This window comes from Calypte anna, chromosome 14, assembly GCF_003957555.1.
Source record: "Calypte anna isolate BGI_N300 chromosome 14, bCalAnn1_v1.p, whole genome shotgun sequence".
In the NCBI taxonomy this organism is placed as follows: domain Eukaryota; kingdom Metazoa; phylum Chordata; class Aves; order Apodiformes; family Trochilidae; genus Calypte; species Calypte anna.
In genome coordinates, this window is record NC_044260.1 from 3,995,277 (window position 1) to 4,013,089 (window position 17,813).

The 17,813-nt window shown below is 45.9% G+C and overlaps 1 protein-coding gene across 1 annotated transcript; it reads right to left on the reverse strand.

Annotated features, from left to right (window-relative positions):
- Window positions 1–2,024: 2,024 nt before the first annotated feature.
- Window positions 2,025–16,441, reverse strand: LOC103532749 (cytochrome P450 3A24). The gene is made up of 13 exons (XM_008498540.2): window positions 16,257–16,441; window positions 14,796–14,889; window positions 13,076–13,128; window positions 11,631–11,730; window positions 11,090–11,203; window positions 10,446–10,534; window positions 9,753–9,901; window positions 9,145–9,272; window positions 8,685–8,769; window positions 7,406–7,566; window positions 6,965–7,191; window positions 5,339–5,501; window positions 2,025–3,159 (listed from the first exon to the last, which is right to left on the reverse strand). The coding sequence occupies exons 1-13, from the start codon at window positions 16,325–16,327 to the stop codon at window positions 3,070–3,072; spliced, it is 1,524 nt and encodes a 507-aa protein (XP_008496762.1). The 5' UTR covers window positions 16,328–16,441; the 3' UTR covers window positions 2,025–3,069.
- Between the last annotated feature and the right edge of the window lie 1,372 nt (window positions 16,442–17,813).

Consider the following 17,813-nt stretch of genomic DNA (forward strand, 5'->3'; position numbering starts at 1 on the left):
TCCTGGATCTCCCACTCACACAGGGATGTGAGAGGACCCAGTGTCAACCACTCAAGCATGTGAACCTTGGTAGTGACACCACTTCAGTAAGTGCCACCATGGATTCTCTCCCTTGAAACCAGCCTAATGAAGGGAAAGGGGCCAGACTTGCATGATGCAGCTTGATAGTGGGTCTGTTTCTAATCTGAAGCTGTGTTTGCTGTGGGAGGGGGATACACATAGTAAAGGAGTTGATGCTGAAGGCCCTATATTTATCCTCTGTGGTTTTTTAGGGGGAGTAGAGGCCTTACTTCAAGCTCTCAGCTGCTGAAGCACATTAGATGAGCTCCTGAAGCACTTCTGCTTTAGTATCATCCAAAAGGAAACCCATTTGCTCACTCTGTGTCCTTGCTGTGAGCCAAATCAAAGCACAGCCTGATACGCACCAAAGGTCCCTATTGCAAGTAAAGAAGTAAATCACTAAAAAAAGAAAAAAGAAAATTACTTGCAGGTAAACAGAGGCACACAGCTGTTGAAGAGTGGTTATGCTGGTTGCCTCTGGAAATGGGATTCTCTGTTGGGTATGCAGCAGCCAACCCACTCCCTTCATGGGCAAGGGATGCTGGCAGATGGAGATGCCTTTAAAGAGAGATGAGGGAGGCTGAAATCCTTTGACACCTGCAAGTGAACTGTGTATTACCAAAATGTTAAGCAGCTTTGTGAGGGAGATTATCCTGAAGGATGTTGTCTGTAGTGTTGACATTTGTGTGTGTGATTAATTCCAATGCAGGCGTGGGAGTGGGGAGGCAAAACTCTTCTCTTGCTGCCCCCAGGAAAGCTATGGCCTTTACTCCAGCAAGGTTATTAATCCATCCCTGACCTGTGACACTGTGCACGACCCCTTCACCCTCATCTCCTCAGTCATCTCTCAAGGCAGGGACCTGAGGATTTTCCATGCCCCTTTTTGTGAACCGCTGTGCTGGTGCAGTCACCTCTCTGCTTTTTGTTCTCCAGAGGTCTGACTGCTTCTATATTTTGTCCTTCTCCCCTGAGATTTGCCATCACCATCAAGCTCAGTGCCATGGCTTTAAAAAGAGCTGAAAACAAACTGTGACTTTTGTACATGGGTGGCAGAAGATGCAGGCTACAAAAGCAGAAGGGGAAGCCATGGCTGTCCAAGCTGCTGGGAATTTTCTCTCCCAGCTCATCAGTGACTGTCTAGAGAAGCAGCTTTACTCTTCCCCTTACACTTCCTGGAAAGGCTGTCTTTCACTGGGGAATTTATCTGCTGAAGAAAAGTTATTATGGGTCTTTTGAGGTTTTCCACTCAATTCCTCAACAATACAGAAAGAACACATAAAATAATATATAATCATCTCTAGCTATGTAAGAATATAAGAGATGCAAATCCTGCTCATCTAGTGACTAAAGTTCCTCAGCTCAGTTTTGCAATGGAAAACACCTCCCACCATCAATGGCTCTGCTCAGCCATTTGTTTTGGACTGGGGCAGTTTAAATACATTTCCAGAAGCAGTTCTTACCCATGGCATATTGCCTTGGTTTCATTCAAGAGAGAAGTTCTCATCCTCCAGGTGTGCAAGCAGCACTAGATATGGTAGTGATGGGTTAATATGTGACCAACTTGACAACTTGGAAGCAGAAGACATCCTCCTTTGGAAGGATGCACTGAAGCAGGTCCATGCTTAGGAGAGGGCATGGAGAGGACTTTGCACCATGCAACAAGGAGCAGATGCTGGATTCAAACCCCTCTGCTTCCACAGAGATACAAAGGTTGACTTGAGATTAGCAAAACCACACCCTCAGGAATTCATGGTGCTATAAGGGAAGAATGAACTGTGAGAGGACCTCCCTCTCCACTCTCTGGCACTGATTTTTGAGGCAGAGGGAATCCCTTTGAGAATCCCACCAAAGAAGTGAGGAAGCCCAGCTGGGAGAGGTGGTGAGACTATATCCTTGTCTGGCCAATGAAACCTAAGGATGGATTCACTCCATCCAGAAAGAACAGAATCAGAGACTGGCACCAGTTGGATACAGAAGAGGTAAATGAGTTTTTAATTGCAGTTAGCACCTGCAGAAGCAATTTCTGGAGGAGTCACATTAAACTTAAGCATACAAGATCATCTGGAATCCACAAAAATGACCAAGTCTAGCAAGACTTTCCAGCTATCATTAACCCAAGGCAACACCTTTCATCCAGACTAGGACTCTCCAGGACATCTGAAGGCACTCAGTGCTGCACCCTGTTTGCATTATCAGTTAAAGTGGTCTTACAATGGGCTAAACAAAATAAATCAGAGACTAAAAGGTGTCACGACAGCAGTACAGATGGTTGACAATACCCTCTGTGGGAGATGGCTGAATGCCTGTGGTAAAATAAGCAAACAATGAGAAAACATGTGGGGCACTTCTCTCCCACTCTGCAAATCTCCAGTCATTAGGGGTAACTGCTTGTCTCTGGGCTCCTCCAGTTAACTCATCTGCACTCAAAATCATGCAAAAGCCTTCCAAAATCATAAGAAAAATCTAACCATATCAGCATCAGAAAAATTGCTGCAAGCATTCATTTTTTGACTATTTTAGCACTTGTCAGGGTCATAGCACACAGCTGAGGAAACAGCCCTGGACAACTCTGCATTCTCAGGGAATCAAACCAGAAGACATCCAGAATCACCCAGCAGGCAGAAGCAGTGGCAGCATTGCTTAACTATGTGCAATTTGCTCTCCCTATCTTGATTTAAATTACACTGCTAGAAGAGACTGACAGTGCCTGGAAGCAAATTGCTTAGAAAGTGCTTCTTCAGAGGGAGAGAAAAAAAGCAAATGTCCAAATAACCTGAGTGCAAATGGTCTTGCAAAATGCCTGTTGTGATGGAGGACAGCAGGACCTGAAGCTACTTTTCATTAGGATTATAATCATGTAATTAGGTTGGGCCAAACCCATAGTGCCCCGTTGTGAGATGGGGTTTACACCACTGACACTCCTACCACACACGTTATCAGCCTGGGATTATCTCAAGAGTTAAAGAAAGCACCATCCAACAAAGAGTCTCTGATCTGCTCTTGTTTCCTTCACTTCTCCAGATCAGCTCTGGGGACCATCTTGAGAACGATGGGATCCTTGGGTTGCAGGAAACCTTTTGAGTCCATAACCAGTGGGATCTTGTACAGGAGAAAAAAAAAACACAACACAATAGCCATGTAAGCTAGGAAAAAGGACAGTCATGACACTAACAGGACCCCTACAGCCCACCTATGTCTCAGCCACCCTGTTTTCAATGCATTTTTCCAACTTACAGATGTATTTATGGCAGGATTATCACCACTGCTCATGCAAAACAGCTACGAGCTGGGATTTAATAGCTCTCAGCTCCTGAATAAATTGGTTGGTGAATTTCTGGCAATTTCAGATGGCAAGGCAGGAAGAGCTGCACTGATCAACAAGCTACATGTGGAAGGAAAAGCAGCCAAACTCCATCTAAGGAAGCCACAGCTAAGGAGGGGCATTTTGTTTAAAGCTGAAGTGTGTCAGTGCTAAGGGGAGCTACCTCAGAATGGGAGCTGGAGGAACAATAAGATCTCCTGGAAGGATGAAACTGAGAGAGCTGCTCATACAAAAGAAGAAGCATCCTCACACAGAGAGGCTGTGGGTTCCCTTGGGGTGGGCTGAAAGTTTCAATCAAAAGAACATTTAAAACTGGTGTCAGAGGGAGTCAGCTTGCACGGAAGGAATATTTTACCAAGTTTCAATTCCATTAATTCAGTGCTGCTTGGACCCCAGCTCTCCTTCTCCCCATCAGGACAAGGGTAATACACACACACACACACCTCCCCCCTAGCCTGACAAGATACATGAAAATCCCCATATCCCAGTAAGCTTTGTTTCAGGAAATGTAAGCAATGTGGCTCAGAGCCCAGTGTGCCATCAGTGGAGGAGTGAGAGGGAGAGGACTGCAGCTTCCACATGCTTATTCTTGTTTCCTTCACTTCTCTGCCATGAATTTTTCCCTCCTACTCTGATCTGCTATATATGACATCTTCTGTAGAAAAAAAGGGCCAAAAGAGCCCCATAAACCTACGGGCACCAATAATACAATACATATTTAACATGTCTCCTTTTAATTAAAGGCAGTTATAAAAAGAATCAATTTTATGGATTGCAGAGGACTAGAAAAATGTCATTAGACTTGGGGGAGGGTGGATAGGTCACTGCATTGTTAATGGACTATTACAGTCTTTCACCTCCAGGTTACTAGTTGAGTTGCCATCTGAATCTGCAGAGATTCCAGTTGAGCACCCGCGCCAAGTAATATTAAGGATTTTTCTGTTTCTTACAACAAATGTCCTTTGAATACACTTGCTGCCCCCACTGCTCTGATTTCCCAAGCTTGCTCTCTGAATGAAATGTATTAATGGCAATGCTTTCTGCAGCAGTCAATGCAGAAACCTGGGCTGGGCTTGGAAGCTGACACCAAACACAGTGCTACGTGCCTCTGAGTCTTGGGGAGCTGCCACATTTTCAGGAGGGATTCCTTGACATATGATTTTCAACAGCCATCACATTTATTTCATGTCTAACAGCCCCATCTTGCAGGGCCTGACCCATCAGCACCCTATGCAGCATTAATACCAAAATCTGGTGGGATCCTGCAAAACCTCAAAGGAGGAGAAGGTCCCCTCAATTCAAATTCAGCTCAAACTGCACCTGCTTGAAAATTGTTTCACTTTTAGAGACTGCCTGGTGGCCCCTAAGAGATGAATTTTGGGTGTTTTGGGATCTCGCAGAGGAAACAGCCATGTTTGTGTTGCAAAGTGGGGCTTTGGAGTGGGCTAGGGGAGATATTCCCTTCCTGCTCTCTAGAGCAGAGTCTTTTAAAGCCAGGTAAGGACAGACAGGCAGTGCCCCAGGGGGGACTGAGCACCCACAGCTTAGGAGAGAATGAGGACTTCAGAGATTTCAGCCTGACATATTCCACCAATATTAAATTTGCTTCTGTAGAAGCTTAAAAAAATGTATCAGTAACTTGTGGTGGAGCCCTGAAATGAACTGAGATTTAAACAGCTGCTCCCACCATGCCTCTCTCATCCACAGTGAAATCTTTCCTTCTGATCTTGCAGCAAAGTAGTAAAACCCAAGTCTGCAGACAGGGTTCAGAGGTTCTGAAGCCAACAATCTCTGAAGTCCTCAGGGAAGAGAAGGATTTAATGTGCATGGCAGACAGTTCCCTCTTTGATCAATGAAAAGATCATTGAAAAGAGATCAATGAAAAGAGAGTGTGCAGGGCCCCCTCTCAGTGGGACTAAAGGGCAGCTAATGAAATGCACAAACTCATATCCTCACCGGGGTCTCTTTGCAGGTTCTGAACGAGAACTTTTGCAACAGGACAACCACAGCCACCTTCATGATCAGCAGAGCAAACCTCATTCCTATGCAGTTCCTGGGACCAGCCCCAAATGGCAGGAAGGTGTAGGGGTCAAAAGACTCTTTGCTCTCTTTATTGAACCTGATTAAAACAACAACAACAACAACAACAACAACAAAATATTAGAAAGAGCTGCTGCTCCAGGATGGGTCACCTTTCAGATCGAAAGTGATGAGGGGTCTGAGAACTCAAAAGCTTTTTGTCTTTCTTAGAAGAAGGCAGCTAAATCCCTTATTTTGGTCTTAACAGCTATCCTATGACTCTTGCTTTTGTCCTGGTGCTTGGAGTTGGTTGTGCAACTCCAGGTTCATCAGGTGAAGAGAGAATAGCTGAAATATGCTAATGGATTTCATAACTACTCTTTTCTTAGAACTCCTTCTCAGCTCAAAAACTGATCCCAGATTTCAAACCCTACACCACACAGGTATGCAGCTTCATGTCTTCCCTTTAGATCAAAGGACTGAGTGAACACAAAGATGTTCTCACCCTGCATGACTAAAGGCAGGGTTGCTTTTGAAGCATGCCAGCCCTTCCTCTCCTCATCATGACAAACTGGGAAGAACAATCAGCTTCACAGAGAAAGCTGCCACTGAGCATTTTCAGGAATACTTCTTAGTGATCAGTTAATTTTCACGTCAGCAATCTTTTCATGCAGGGTGCATGAGGTCAAAGTACAAACCGCAGCCACACCAAAGTCAGCAGTGAAGTATCTCACAACTGAGACACCAGCTCTCTGATGCACTCCTAGCAAGGCAAGTGATTCCTACAGAGCTCCTGACCAGCTCACCCTTGCCTGCTTTGTCAACCAGAGTAAGGATGGAGCTACCAGAACATCTGGTGTAACATAACCACTACCAGAATAGATTTGAATAGTTACTCCTGCACTCAACATAAGGTGACCACAGAGGTTCACAAGTGTTTTCAGTAGCACCCACCTTCCTCCCTAACTTCTACTTAGTGCTGTTGCCATGCTTTGCCCCAAAAGCCAACTCATTCCCACTCCAGAGTTAGCTTCCAGAGGCATTTCAACTCCTGGTACAAGGGCACAGATCCAGTCCTGATCCCTCTGGGCCAGGACTCAACATCTTCATGGCCACCTGGAGATGAGCAGGCCCAGGGCCTCCCAGGTCTGCCTCGTTTCCAAGGGTCTGACAGAAACTCCTAAGCAAGGACTGTTCCATAGCTTGAGTTGAAAAATTAAGTTTTATTTCCTACTTGCCTCTGCCCTTCCACTGCTGATTTGCAGGGCATCGTGCCAGTCACCCGAGGGCTCTTGTTTTAATATCTGCCCATAAACCCCTCAGTGTTACAGCTGCTGGGAGCTGCTCTCACTGTCGTTCCCTTCAACATAGTTAATTAAATTCCATGCACAGTTTATGGATGTAGATCATAAAACTCTCCTCACGGTAATGCAGGGACGAGATGTCAGACAATGATAAATGCCTCATTTCAATGTCATAATCATCCACTCCCCACTTTTGCTGCCATTCCTACTCCCAGGCTTGAACTTGAGCGTGCAGCCATTCCCCCTGTGTTGGCCTCACCTCTCAGGCCTGAACTCATCTGGCTCTGGCCAGTACTCTGGGTCACGATGGAGCACGTGGGTTGGGATAATGACTGCCACACCCTTGGGAATTGTCACACCATTGATCTCCACTGTCTTCTTGCAGACCCTCTCAATCCGACCAGCAACAGGGAAGAGCCGGAGGGATTCCAGCACCACCATATCAAGATACTCCATCTGGGTGATGGTGGTGTAGGTGGGAGCAGCCTGAGGAGGAAGATCAGGATGGCAACAAACACAGGGCATTCAGTCCCCACCCCAACCTCCTCCACCCCTCAAAGCTTCCCTTTGGGGAATGAGAGACCAAAGGAAGAGAAATCTCAGTGAGAGCACCTCCTCTACTCTGATTTATTTCCAACCTGGCTTTTGGCTCTACAAGGCACAGGTGGGAACAACCCAGCATCTCCCCAGCCTCCTTTACCTTGTTGGGCAGGTTTGCATCCACCTCATCCTGAAGTCGCTGCTGCACGTCAGGGTGAGTGGCCAGGTTATATGCTATGTAGCTGAGGGTGGAGCTGGTGGTCTCATAACCAGCAAAGACAAAGATAAGAGCCTGGGCCAGAATCTCTTCATCACTTAGTGCTGAAAAGAGACATAAAAGCCCATGTAAGAACCTGAAACCTACAACAATTAACTCTTGGGAATTCAAGATCCCACTCATCAATCTAGGTAACACTATTTGTAACTCCTTAACACTTGGTAAACAAAAGATCCAGATAATCCTCTGGTCCCAAAAAGGAGGGGGGTCTGGCACTGCTGTACCACCAGAAAACTGCTCTCAAGATCAGCAGTGTGACCTCAAGGGACATACAGCCTAAGCCTTCTTACAAAAAACAAAAAACAAAAAACAAAAAGTAGGAGCACGTGCCAGGAAAAGTTAGAGATGAAGAGATGTGTAGTGAAATGAGGCAACCAGGTGCCACTAATTACCAGGTAGTGGGAATGAGCTTAAGCCCACCTGTGCCTGATTAGGGCGGGCCCCAACTGTGCATGAGCAGGATTAGGGGGCCAATAAAAGGTGAGGCTTGACACAAGCTCATGCCCACTACCTGGTAATTAGTGGCACCTGGTTGCCTCATTTCACTACAGAGATGTCCAGCAGCTACTCTAATCCATGAGGTGAGCCTTGTGCTGCTGAGAGATTAATAGCCCTGAGCACAAAGTGGCAGCAGCAGTGACAATTCAGGGTTTAAGGCTGGTACTGCTGCTGTGATGGAGCCTGCAGTGCAGGTGCTGCACAAACACAGTCCTGGCACCTCAGAAGTTTACAAGCATCCTGCCCTGACTGACTGGGACTATGCCTTGGCTGGGCTATTATTTTCTAAATCTAAAAGTTTACCCAGGATGAGGAACAGAGCTGAGCTGACAGATGAGCAAGGCATGTGCAACATGGGTGCTTGGTGTGTTTTATCAAGTGCAGCCAACAAGCTGGCCATCAGAGAGGATAAAATAAGAAATGGGAGTAAGGAGATATTAATTCTGTTTGCTCTTTGTTGCACAAACAGACCTCAGGATTTATCCCAGAAAATGGAATATAATAAAATATAACTGATATGTGACAAGAGTTATTATAGCCTCACTAATGAACCCTTGAATCTCCTGTATGATTCATGATTAAAATGCTCTCCTACATCCCTCCTTTGACCTCATGAGGAACTACCATGCTTTATACTGAGAGAAGGACAGATCTCAAGACATACATTTTTCTGAGTTGGTCTCAGCAGACTTGGAGCTGTCATGTGAGTTCTGAGAGTCAATCATGAGTTGCAGGAAATCAACCCGGTCCTGTGGAGAAACAGAGGCAGTCAGAGAAGGGGACTTCTTTTACCCCCAAAGAAGGGGTAGGGAGGAGGTAAACCTGGACCAGCACAAGCTCCTTGCTCAGACACTTGCTTCATTCATAGTCCCAGGGGCAGATCATGGCTTCAATGCACTTTGAAGTTCAGACTGGAGACCTTCGACAAAACACAGATACTTCCTCCACATGGAAGTCCAGGTAGGGCATGTTTCTGTGCCCTCTCCACATTTGATGATCTTGGGAGCTTTTATGGAGACTAGGAGATAGACTACAGCTTTTGAAGACACCACCAGGTCCCTCCTGCACTCAGAAGGGCCCCTCACTGCACAGTGAAGACAAAAAGCCACCTGGACTGGACTCACCATGCTACTGCTCTTGCGTCGTTCCTCCCTCATTTTTTGGAAGACATTCTTGAAGAACACCATGACCTCTGAGGGCAACAGAGTCACATTCATCATTTCCAGCACTGGGGTAACGAAGGGGAACAACACTAAAATGAGATAAAAGAACAACTTATTTTATGTCAAGGGGACCCAAGGAACTAGAAAGTGGCACAAAGCACAGAAAGGAGAGGGGTAAATCTGGACTCTGACCCCCCAGATTGTTTTTTGTTGCCTTCAGCTCTCCTTTTACCTAACCACAGCTTGCATGCAATAGCCCTTGAGAATTTTCTCCATTTATCACTGTACAGCATAATGCCACATTAAATGACAGAGCAGCTCTCCATCACATCTCTGCAAACAGGGTCTCTGTTTCTGGAAGGGTGCTGCAAAGAACCATCTGTGCTATACAAACCTTGAGTGTGGTTTCCCTGAGGAAATTCCCTGAGGGGGAATGTAACCCTGCACAGTACAGACCACTCTGAGTAGGGAAAAGAGGACTGAAAGCTACTAAAGGAGCTACCAGAAAAAGCTGGTGGTCACCCTCTCTGATGTCAGTTCAGGGCTGCATGAGATGAAGTGTGTCATACCTAAGAGCATAAAAATGGGGCTCAGGAAACTGAATTTGAGAAATTTCTTGATGTTGGTGACAAAGGGGTCAGTGGGGTTGCTCAGGGAGTCAATATTCACACTGAAAGAAGTGCTGGTCACCACATCCATACTGTAGGCTCCAAAAATGCTAGGTAGAGAAGAAGAGAGAATAAATGGGATGAACACAACCACAGTAGTGAATAACAGCCCCTCTAGGAACAAGGCTTGAGAGAGGGAACCTCTTTTAATCAAGGTCTCAGTGCAGAGTCCCAACATAGTAGGTCCTGTCCTGAGTTGGCAGCAGCCATTCATTATATTTGTCCAAGCTTCTCCAGTTCATTCTCTGGGTGTAAAAAAAATTAGGCTGTAGATGGAAAGCAGTGAACTGCAGTCTATGCTAACAAAGATTGTATTCTGATTTCCACCTGTAAGAGATTGCAAAAATGGCATCCAGAAACACCATGTCTTGCAAGGCTTCTAAAATGGGCCCATACATCTTCCTCAAAACGCATCTCCAGTGAAATGACACAGGGAACAGAAGTGATACTCCATCTGAGCAAAGCAGAGCACAGCAAACCCACAGCCACTACAGAGTTTGCTTCCATGATGCAGCATCCAAAAGGCTCTCTGAAACAGCCCCCTCCCCACACAGAATACCAACTTTTCCCTGTCAACCCCACATAGTTACTCACTCCTTCATGTTCACGAACTCATTGTTAGCCACTTTCTTCTCAATGTTCTTCACTAAATTTTCACTGTAAAGATCAATGATAGGGAACATCTGAAATGCAAACCAATGCAAAAGGCACTGCTGACCAAGGGTGGGCAATTCCATGCTGCCATCTGCAATTTCCCACATCTTTGGCTGGAGGAGGAAGGGCAGGCAAGGAAAAGTACCATTTCCAAACCTTGGATTATCAATAACTAGTCCACATAACTCATTTGACTACAACTGAGCAAAGTTCTCTTCCCCAAATCCATGTGTAGCTCCCATTCCAGCTAAGCATTCATTCCAGAACATGGGTCCTGAGCATATGAGAAACAGGCACCCATAGTGTGAGCAATGTACTTAGCAAGAAGAAAATACATGTCACAGGAAGAAGAAAATACATGTCAGAGCGCCAACAGCCTCAACCTGCAACACCCTGGGTGCCATTTCATCCCCCATAGCCTTTACCTGACTCTCTCTCAATGATGGCAGACAGCAACCATGCTTCTAATGGCTGTGGTCTTGACAAAAGGGACAAACTCCCCATTTGAAGGCAAGGTCTGTACTCAGAAATGGCCCAGTCCTCCTCCAGCCATTGATGCAAGGTACCAGTGGCCTCTGCTTTACCTCCTTCAGCCTCCCACTGGTGAAGTGTGGTGACAGCACTGTCCGAATCCTTTTCCACTGCTCATCTGCAGCCATGTTGACGGCTGAATCCAGGAGCCCGTTCAGCCCACGGTTCTGCACAAGGAGAAGGTTCCAGCAAAAGCAATATGGTTATGCAGAGAGTTAGGTGAGGGTTTTCAGCCCTCTGCACATGAAATGAAAAAAAACCCAATCCACCACAGCACATTGACTTGGTCCCTGAAGTCATATTAGCTCTACCTCAACCAGCAAACAACAGAATAGGAAACAAAAGTGTTAAAAGTCACAAATGGTATCAGTCCTAGGGTAAATCCAGGCTGATGTCCCAGTATCTCAGCCAGCGTGCCCTCTACAGCTCCTTACCAGTTTTGTTGTTGATAATAAATGTCAATAAACTGGGGCACAAAACAGAGCAACTACTTCCTGAAGGGCTCAGAGAAAGGGAACAGAAAGCAAGAAGAAACTTTCTTTCTTGCTACACTTGATCTGTACTAGAGAGCAAAGCATGGGACTGGATACTTACCTGGCGATTGGTAAAAATCTCATAGCATTCTTTCACCAGGATGTTTTTGATGAGGACAGAGTCCAGAACAGCTATGACAGGCTGTCTGCCATCATAAATCCTAAGCCAAGAGAAACTCACAATCAGTTCATTGCTTGCAGTCAGTTGGAAAAAAAAAAAAAAGCAGCCTGCTTTGGGGCCAGAGCCATGCACACTGCTGGAGCCCAAAGGGTTTGGAGCATATGAGTCTCCTCTGACAAAACAGCCACGGGGATGAGGCTGAAACTATTTTATTATGTAGTAAACCAGGACAAAGGGAAAGAAAGTGCCAAAAACAGACAGCATGAGCATTTCTAGCAATTGTCTGCAGTATTAAAAGAGTTGCCAAAGCAGTGTGGGTTTAGATAAAAGGCAGCTTTTGCCACAATGTTGATCCCCTGCACTTGGGCTGTCTGAGCTCTAATTCCACAGTTGGTGGCTGGAGTCAATAAATCCACACCAAACAGCCTACCTATGTGGTAGAGATTTCCTTGTCTGGCCTAAAAGGCAATGAGAGAGGAAAAACTCATCAGTCTCCTCCATTTTCCAATCAACTGAGACAGAAAAACTTAAAAGCCATGGTGTGGGCTAAAGGGCAGGGAGCCTTGGGCCACAGCTGAGGGAAGCTGCCATCTTCAAGAGGCTTGAGAACATTTAATCTTTTCAAAAAAAATGCACTGGGTTTCACAAAGCCCCCTGGGATTTTTTTTTTTGCACAACAATTTTGCTTCAAGTTTGAGAGCTTCTCAATAGAAGCATGATAAGAAGCTCATGCACAAAACCAGCACTATACAGGGAGTGGGGAGGCAGGCTGAAAGGTAGCTTGTGCCCCAGCTCTGGGAGAAGCAGGGAACAAGATGAAAAACATCATGGCAGCCTGCAGCTTGCTTTCTGCTCAAGACAGCCACAAGAGCAGCTTCAAAGGCATGAGGCTCAGTTTGACACCAAGCAGTGGAGTTTTCTAGGCAGGCTGCATGGCTGGGAAGTGGCTGGTGCCTTCCCTCACTAATGCATCTGGAGCTGAGAGATAAAGGGATGGCTGTACTGATTTGATGGGTGTTGGGAGGACAAGGGGAGCTCCCAGGGCTCTGTGGTGCAGCTTTCTTGGCCCCAAGGTCACTAACACTGCTGTTTAGTTTTTAATGCTCCCAAGGGAAAGAAAAAAAAAATAAAAAGGTTATTTTCAAAGCTTATGCAAACAAACTGGCTGCCACCATCCCAGCCCTGCACTGTACTGAAATCCCAGCAGGAGAGAAGCCTTGGAGAGATGGCTGGAGGCTCTCCCAGTGGTGAACTTGGATTTTCCCAATCTGTCACTGGTGGAATTACAGTGCTGAGACCTGGTGGCAATGTCCCTTTTACCATCCTATTCTGGGGCTGCAAAAACACCTCGAATAGGCAGGTTTGTTTTGCAAAAAGAAACTTACCCCCAAATTTTACCATATTTTTTATAGCACATCTCATCAAAATCCCGGATTCCCTGCAAGAGAAGAAAGGAGAAATGAACAGTTTGCCAATGAAGAGTGATCAAAGCAGGTCACAGCTGGCAGCACAGTGCATCCCACAGATCCATTGTAAGTGGCAGAGATTTGGGGGGGGGTGGGAGCCATGGTAGTTCTTAAGAGTCATGTAGACTCATAGGGGACATTTTCACTGGGAGAAAAAAAGAGAACAGAAAGGAAAAAAAAAAAAAAAGCAGCACTTTCAACTTCCACTAGCCAACCTGAGCTAAAACCATAATGAAAACAAGGTATGACAGGGTACAGAGTTTTACCATGAGCAGAGTTAGCAGGCAGAACTGGATCCCAGGGCATCCTTTAATCTTCAGCTCAGTAAGTTAGAGCTGCTACTGCCTTGTTCTCATGAGATCTTCCACTGCAGTTACCGAACTGAAGTGATGGTGGCTTTTTTGTTTTGCTTTGTTTCCATTAAGGTTTTAACTGATGTTACACATAAGGATGAAACTTATGGGACAAATAACACTCACCATGCATCAACTAAACCATTATTAATAGACGACATGTATGCTGTAAGCCCAGCAAGCACAAGCTAAAAAACACCTCTGTTGTGGTTTGCCTCAGCAAGGAGCTAAATACCACACAGCCACACACTCACTGTCCCCTGTCCTCCCTGAAGAGTAGGAGAGAGAATTGGAAAAGCAGAGAATGACTTGGGAGTTGAGATAAAAATAACAATTGAAATAAAAGAAAAATGACAGCATATACAGACAAGTGATGCACAGTGCTACTGTTCACCGTGGGCTGACCAATGACCAGCCCATCCCTGGCTAAGCAGTCCCAGAGGACAGAAACCCTGAAGAAAGAGCCAGAGACTTCCCAGCCAGCCCTCATCTATATGCTGAGCATGATGCTCCATGACATGGAATATCCCATTGGCCAATTTGGATCCATTGCTCTCCCAGCAATGGGAAGGGAAGCAAGGGAAGTTGAAAAGTCCTTGATTTCTTAGCAACAATTAAAACCATAAGTGTATTATCAACATTCTTCTCATATCAAATCCTATATCAAACCACAATGCTATTCTAGCTATGCAGAAGAAAACTAACTCCATCCCAGTCAAAACTAGAACAACTTCTTTCATTGAAACCAATATGTTTTGTTCTGCAATACCAGTCACTTACCAGGGACCAGCTACTACCTAGTTACATGGTAAGTTCTGGTAAGCTGGTAATTGAACTTTATTCAGAAATCTCTTTGTCTGGCTTAGTTTCAGTATGGCCTGACAAGAAGTGGCTGGATGGAACATTGCTGGGGATGATTCAGCCTTTTCATGGGGATGACAAAAAGCACAAAGAAACATGCAGTTCTCAGAAATCAGTGGTCAGAGACATCTCTCCCATATTTTTTCTCTTTGTTTCCAATAGACCTTTAGGTCCTGGGGAACAGGTAGAAATCCAGGGAGAAAGTAATAACTTAAATTACACAGTGGCTGAAATACACAGCATACCTCATTCAGGTCATCCCAACCCTAAAAGTAATTTTTGTGTTCTCTGTCCAAGCTGAGAACATGATTTCCATGCAACTGCATCAAGGGCTGAGGAAAGAGGTGCCCAAAGGCTGGGAAAAGTAGTGCCAGCTATAAGTAAGAATTTAAGGCAACTGTGGGGCAGCTGCTGCCAGTACTCACCCGGCGATACTCCAGAAAAGTGCCAAAAAATGGCACAGGTCGTGGCCCAGGAATACCCAACTTCTTTAAGGTCTGGAAGGGCCATATCCCATACCTACACCAAGCCAAGAGCATGTGAGAGACATTTTATTCCATGAAAAGAGAAGGCTTTTTATCCTGAGCACAGCAAACACCTTCAATAGCTGTTCCTGCCACCCAGAGAAAGTTGAAATTTCTGACCATCAGCAAGAGACCTGGAGGATCCTCTCTCTTCTGGATATAAATGCAGGATCACTTAGGGGACCAGATGATTTAAGGTACATTTTGGCACATGGTAAAGGTTGAAAGGAGCTGCAGCCCAGCTTAGGCAAACAGCCACCTGGGCACCTCAGGTCTTTATTTGGGAGCCTTGCTCAGCTCAGAGATTGAAGACTTGGATGGCTGAAGAGAAATCTCAGGGGATTAAATCCTGAAACTGAGACATCCCTGTCCCTGCAGCAACCTATGGTGATGCTCAGGAGGAAGAGGCAAGGCAGCCGAGCAGGGACATCAATTATAAGAGCAAAATTAAATTTGGGCTGCTCTAGCTCACTACAGATCCCCTGAATGACAGAAGCAAAAGGGCAATTTTGCCAACAGAAACTTCAGAAACGGGGCATGGGCATCACCCATTGTCCTGCTAAGCAGAGCCCAGCCAGGGAGACCCCCTCCCCTTTGCCGCCAACCAGAGCCTGCTGTGGTTAAAAGCACGGGAATCATTTTGCTTTTTGGACCTACTGTGAGAAATAAGAAAGAAAAAGAAAAAAAAAAAGAAAAAAAGAGGAAAAAAAGAAAAGAAGAAAAAAGAAGAGAAAAAAGGAGAAAAAAGAGAAAAAAAAAAGAAAAAAAAGAAAAAAAGAAAAGAAAAAAAGAAAAGAAAAAAAGAAAAGAAAAAAGAAAGAAAAAAAGAAAAGAAAAAAAGAAAAGAAAAAAAGAAAAGAAAAAAAGAAAAGAAAAAAGAAAAGAAAAAAGAAAAGAAAAAAAGAAAAGAAAAAAAGAAAAGAAAAAAGAAAAGAAAAAAAGAAAAGAAAAAAGAAAAGAAAAAAGAAAAGAAAAAAAGAAAAGAAAAAAAGAAAAGAAAAAAGAAAAGAAAAAAGAAAAGAAAAAAGGAGAAAAAAGAGGAAAAAAAGAGAAGGAAAAAAAAAAGAAAAAAAAAAAAAGAAAAAAGAAAAAAAGAAAAAGAAAAAAAGAAAAAAGAAAAAAAGAAAAAGAAAGAATCAAGTTCCTTCGCAGGTCCCTCCCCACCCAGGTTCCTCCTCCCCTTCAGCGGGCCCGGGGGATCCTCCCAGTTCGCCGGCACCGGCCCTCGCCTGGAAGGTGATACAAGGAGATGGTGGATAAGATTTTTAATAGGAATTAAGGTCCTTGGGCACATCCCCTCCCCGGGGACCGTGGCCTCTCAGTTCTCCTCCCGTCACCCCCGTGGGCCCAACCTCTACTCACAGCACCACGAGGCCGAGGAGCAGGGCCAGGAGCACCCAAGTGGCAGAGGAAAAGTGGGGCAGGAGATCCATGGCAGCTCGCAGCCAGCCCTCAGGAGAACAGTCGCCTGAGAAACCACGGCCTTGCTATAAAATAATTTTACTTTTATTTCCTCCCCGGCCTTTGGCAGCTGCTCCCTCCTCCGCCTGCCATCACATGACGAGGAAGGAGGAGTCCCTCGTTTGCTCAGTTGCTTAAACTTTAACCCTTGGGCTGCTCTCACCTTGGAGGGAGCTGGCAGTAAGTCAGCTTCCACCGCTCGTGGGATTTAAAACTGATGAAATGAAAGATTTTACCACAGAATGAACGGCAGCACCTTCCTTAGCTCTTCCCCCTCCCCCCAAGGAGCCCTGAAGCATTGCTGCAGCATCCCACGGCCCTGCCTGGGGTGTTTGGGCAGTTCCAGCCCCTCCTGAACCAGCTCCTCTAGGACCCATCTCCTTCTGGGATGCTCTTGCTGCTCCTGGGGCTCCCTCCCTCCACTTCCCCCCTTCTTTTTCCTCATGGGTGATAGCCCATGAGTTCAAACATTATCACCCAGACCAGACTGAACATTTGCTTTCCAAATGCAGAGCTCTGCTCCCCCCAAACCACCTGCAGCCCACCCTGGGACCCCAGCCCAGCACCTGCTCTCATCCTTTCCACTCCCGAGGGTCAGATCACCATAAACCTTCCCTTTGTGCCTCCCAACCCTATTTATCTTATCCTCCTGTTCATGATCCAGGAGGAGACAGAGCAGCTGGGAAACACCCAGGGCTTCAAGGGCTCCATCATCATCCTCTGGCTGAGCCCTTGGGCCATCAGACTCAGTGTGAGCTGATGGCAGTTTCTCCTGGTGTCCCACTGCCTGGTTTGGTGGCTTTGCTGAGTTGCCTGCTTGTGTCCCCAAGCCCCAGGAAGCCACCAGGACATGGGCATCCATAAAGGTTGAGGATGGAGCAATCCCTGGCCCAGTGAACACCAGTCTCTCACAGAGGTCAGCCAGTACTCCCCAGCCACGGGGTTTTGGGATGGGATCCCATTTCTCTTCTGCCCCTGGCTTTCTGTTTGCTCTCAGATGTGGGGTTGCAAAACATGACTTCTGGGGTTTGGTTTTAGGCACCTCAGTGTGTCCCCCCCTCCCCTCAAACACGCACAGGTGGGACCAGCTTTCTACCAGAGAAACATGAAAAATGCATTCTGCATACAAGCAAAACCTCTGGAGAGATTTACTACAGGTATGCAACCCCCCCATGCTGGTGGGCAGGGGTGGTGATGGGTCAGGACATGGTCTTTGTCCCCATCACACAGGGAAGGGCCATGAGTCTCTTCCTCTATGCAATCCATTGGGGTTCCCTTTCATGTCCCCCAAAACCCAGTGATGAACCCATGTGTCCAAGCGGAGATGAGCCCCAGCCAAGCACCCCACATGCACATCACGCTCCCCTGCACCAGGAATCACTTTTCTGCCTTAAAGAAACCCAAGTGCTGCTGCAATTATCTGCCACTGAGCACAGACAGATCACTCGTGGCCATACC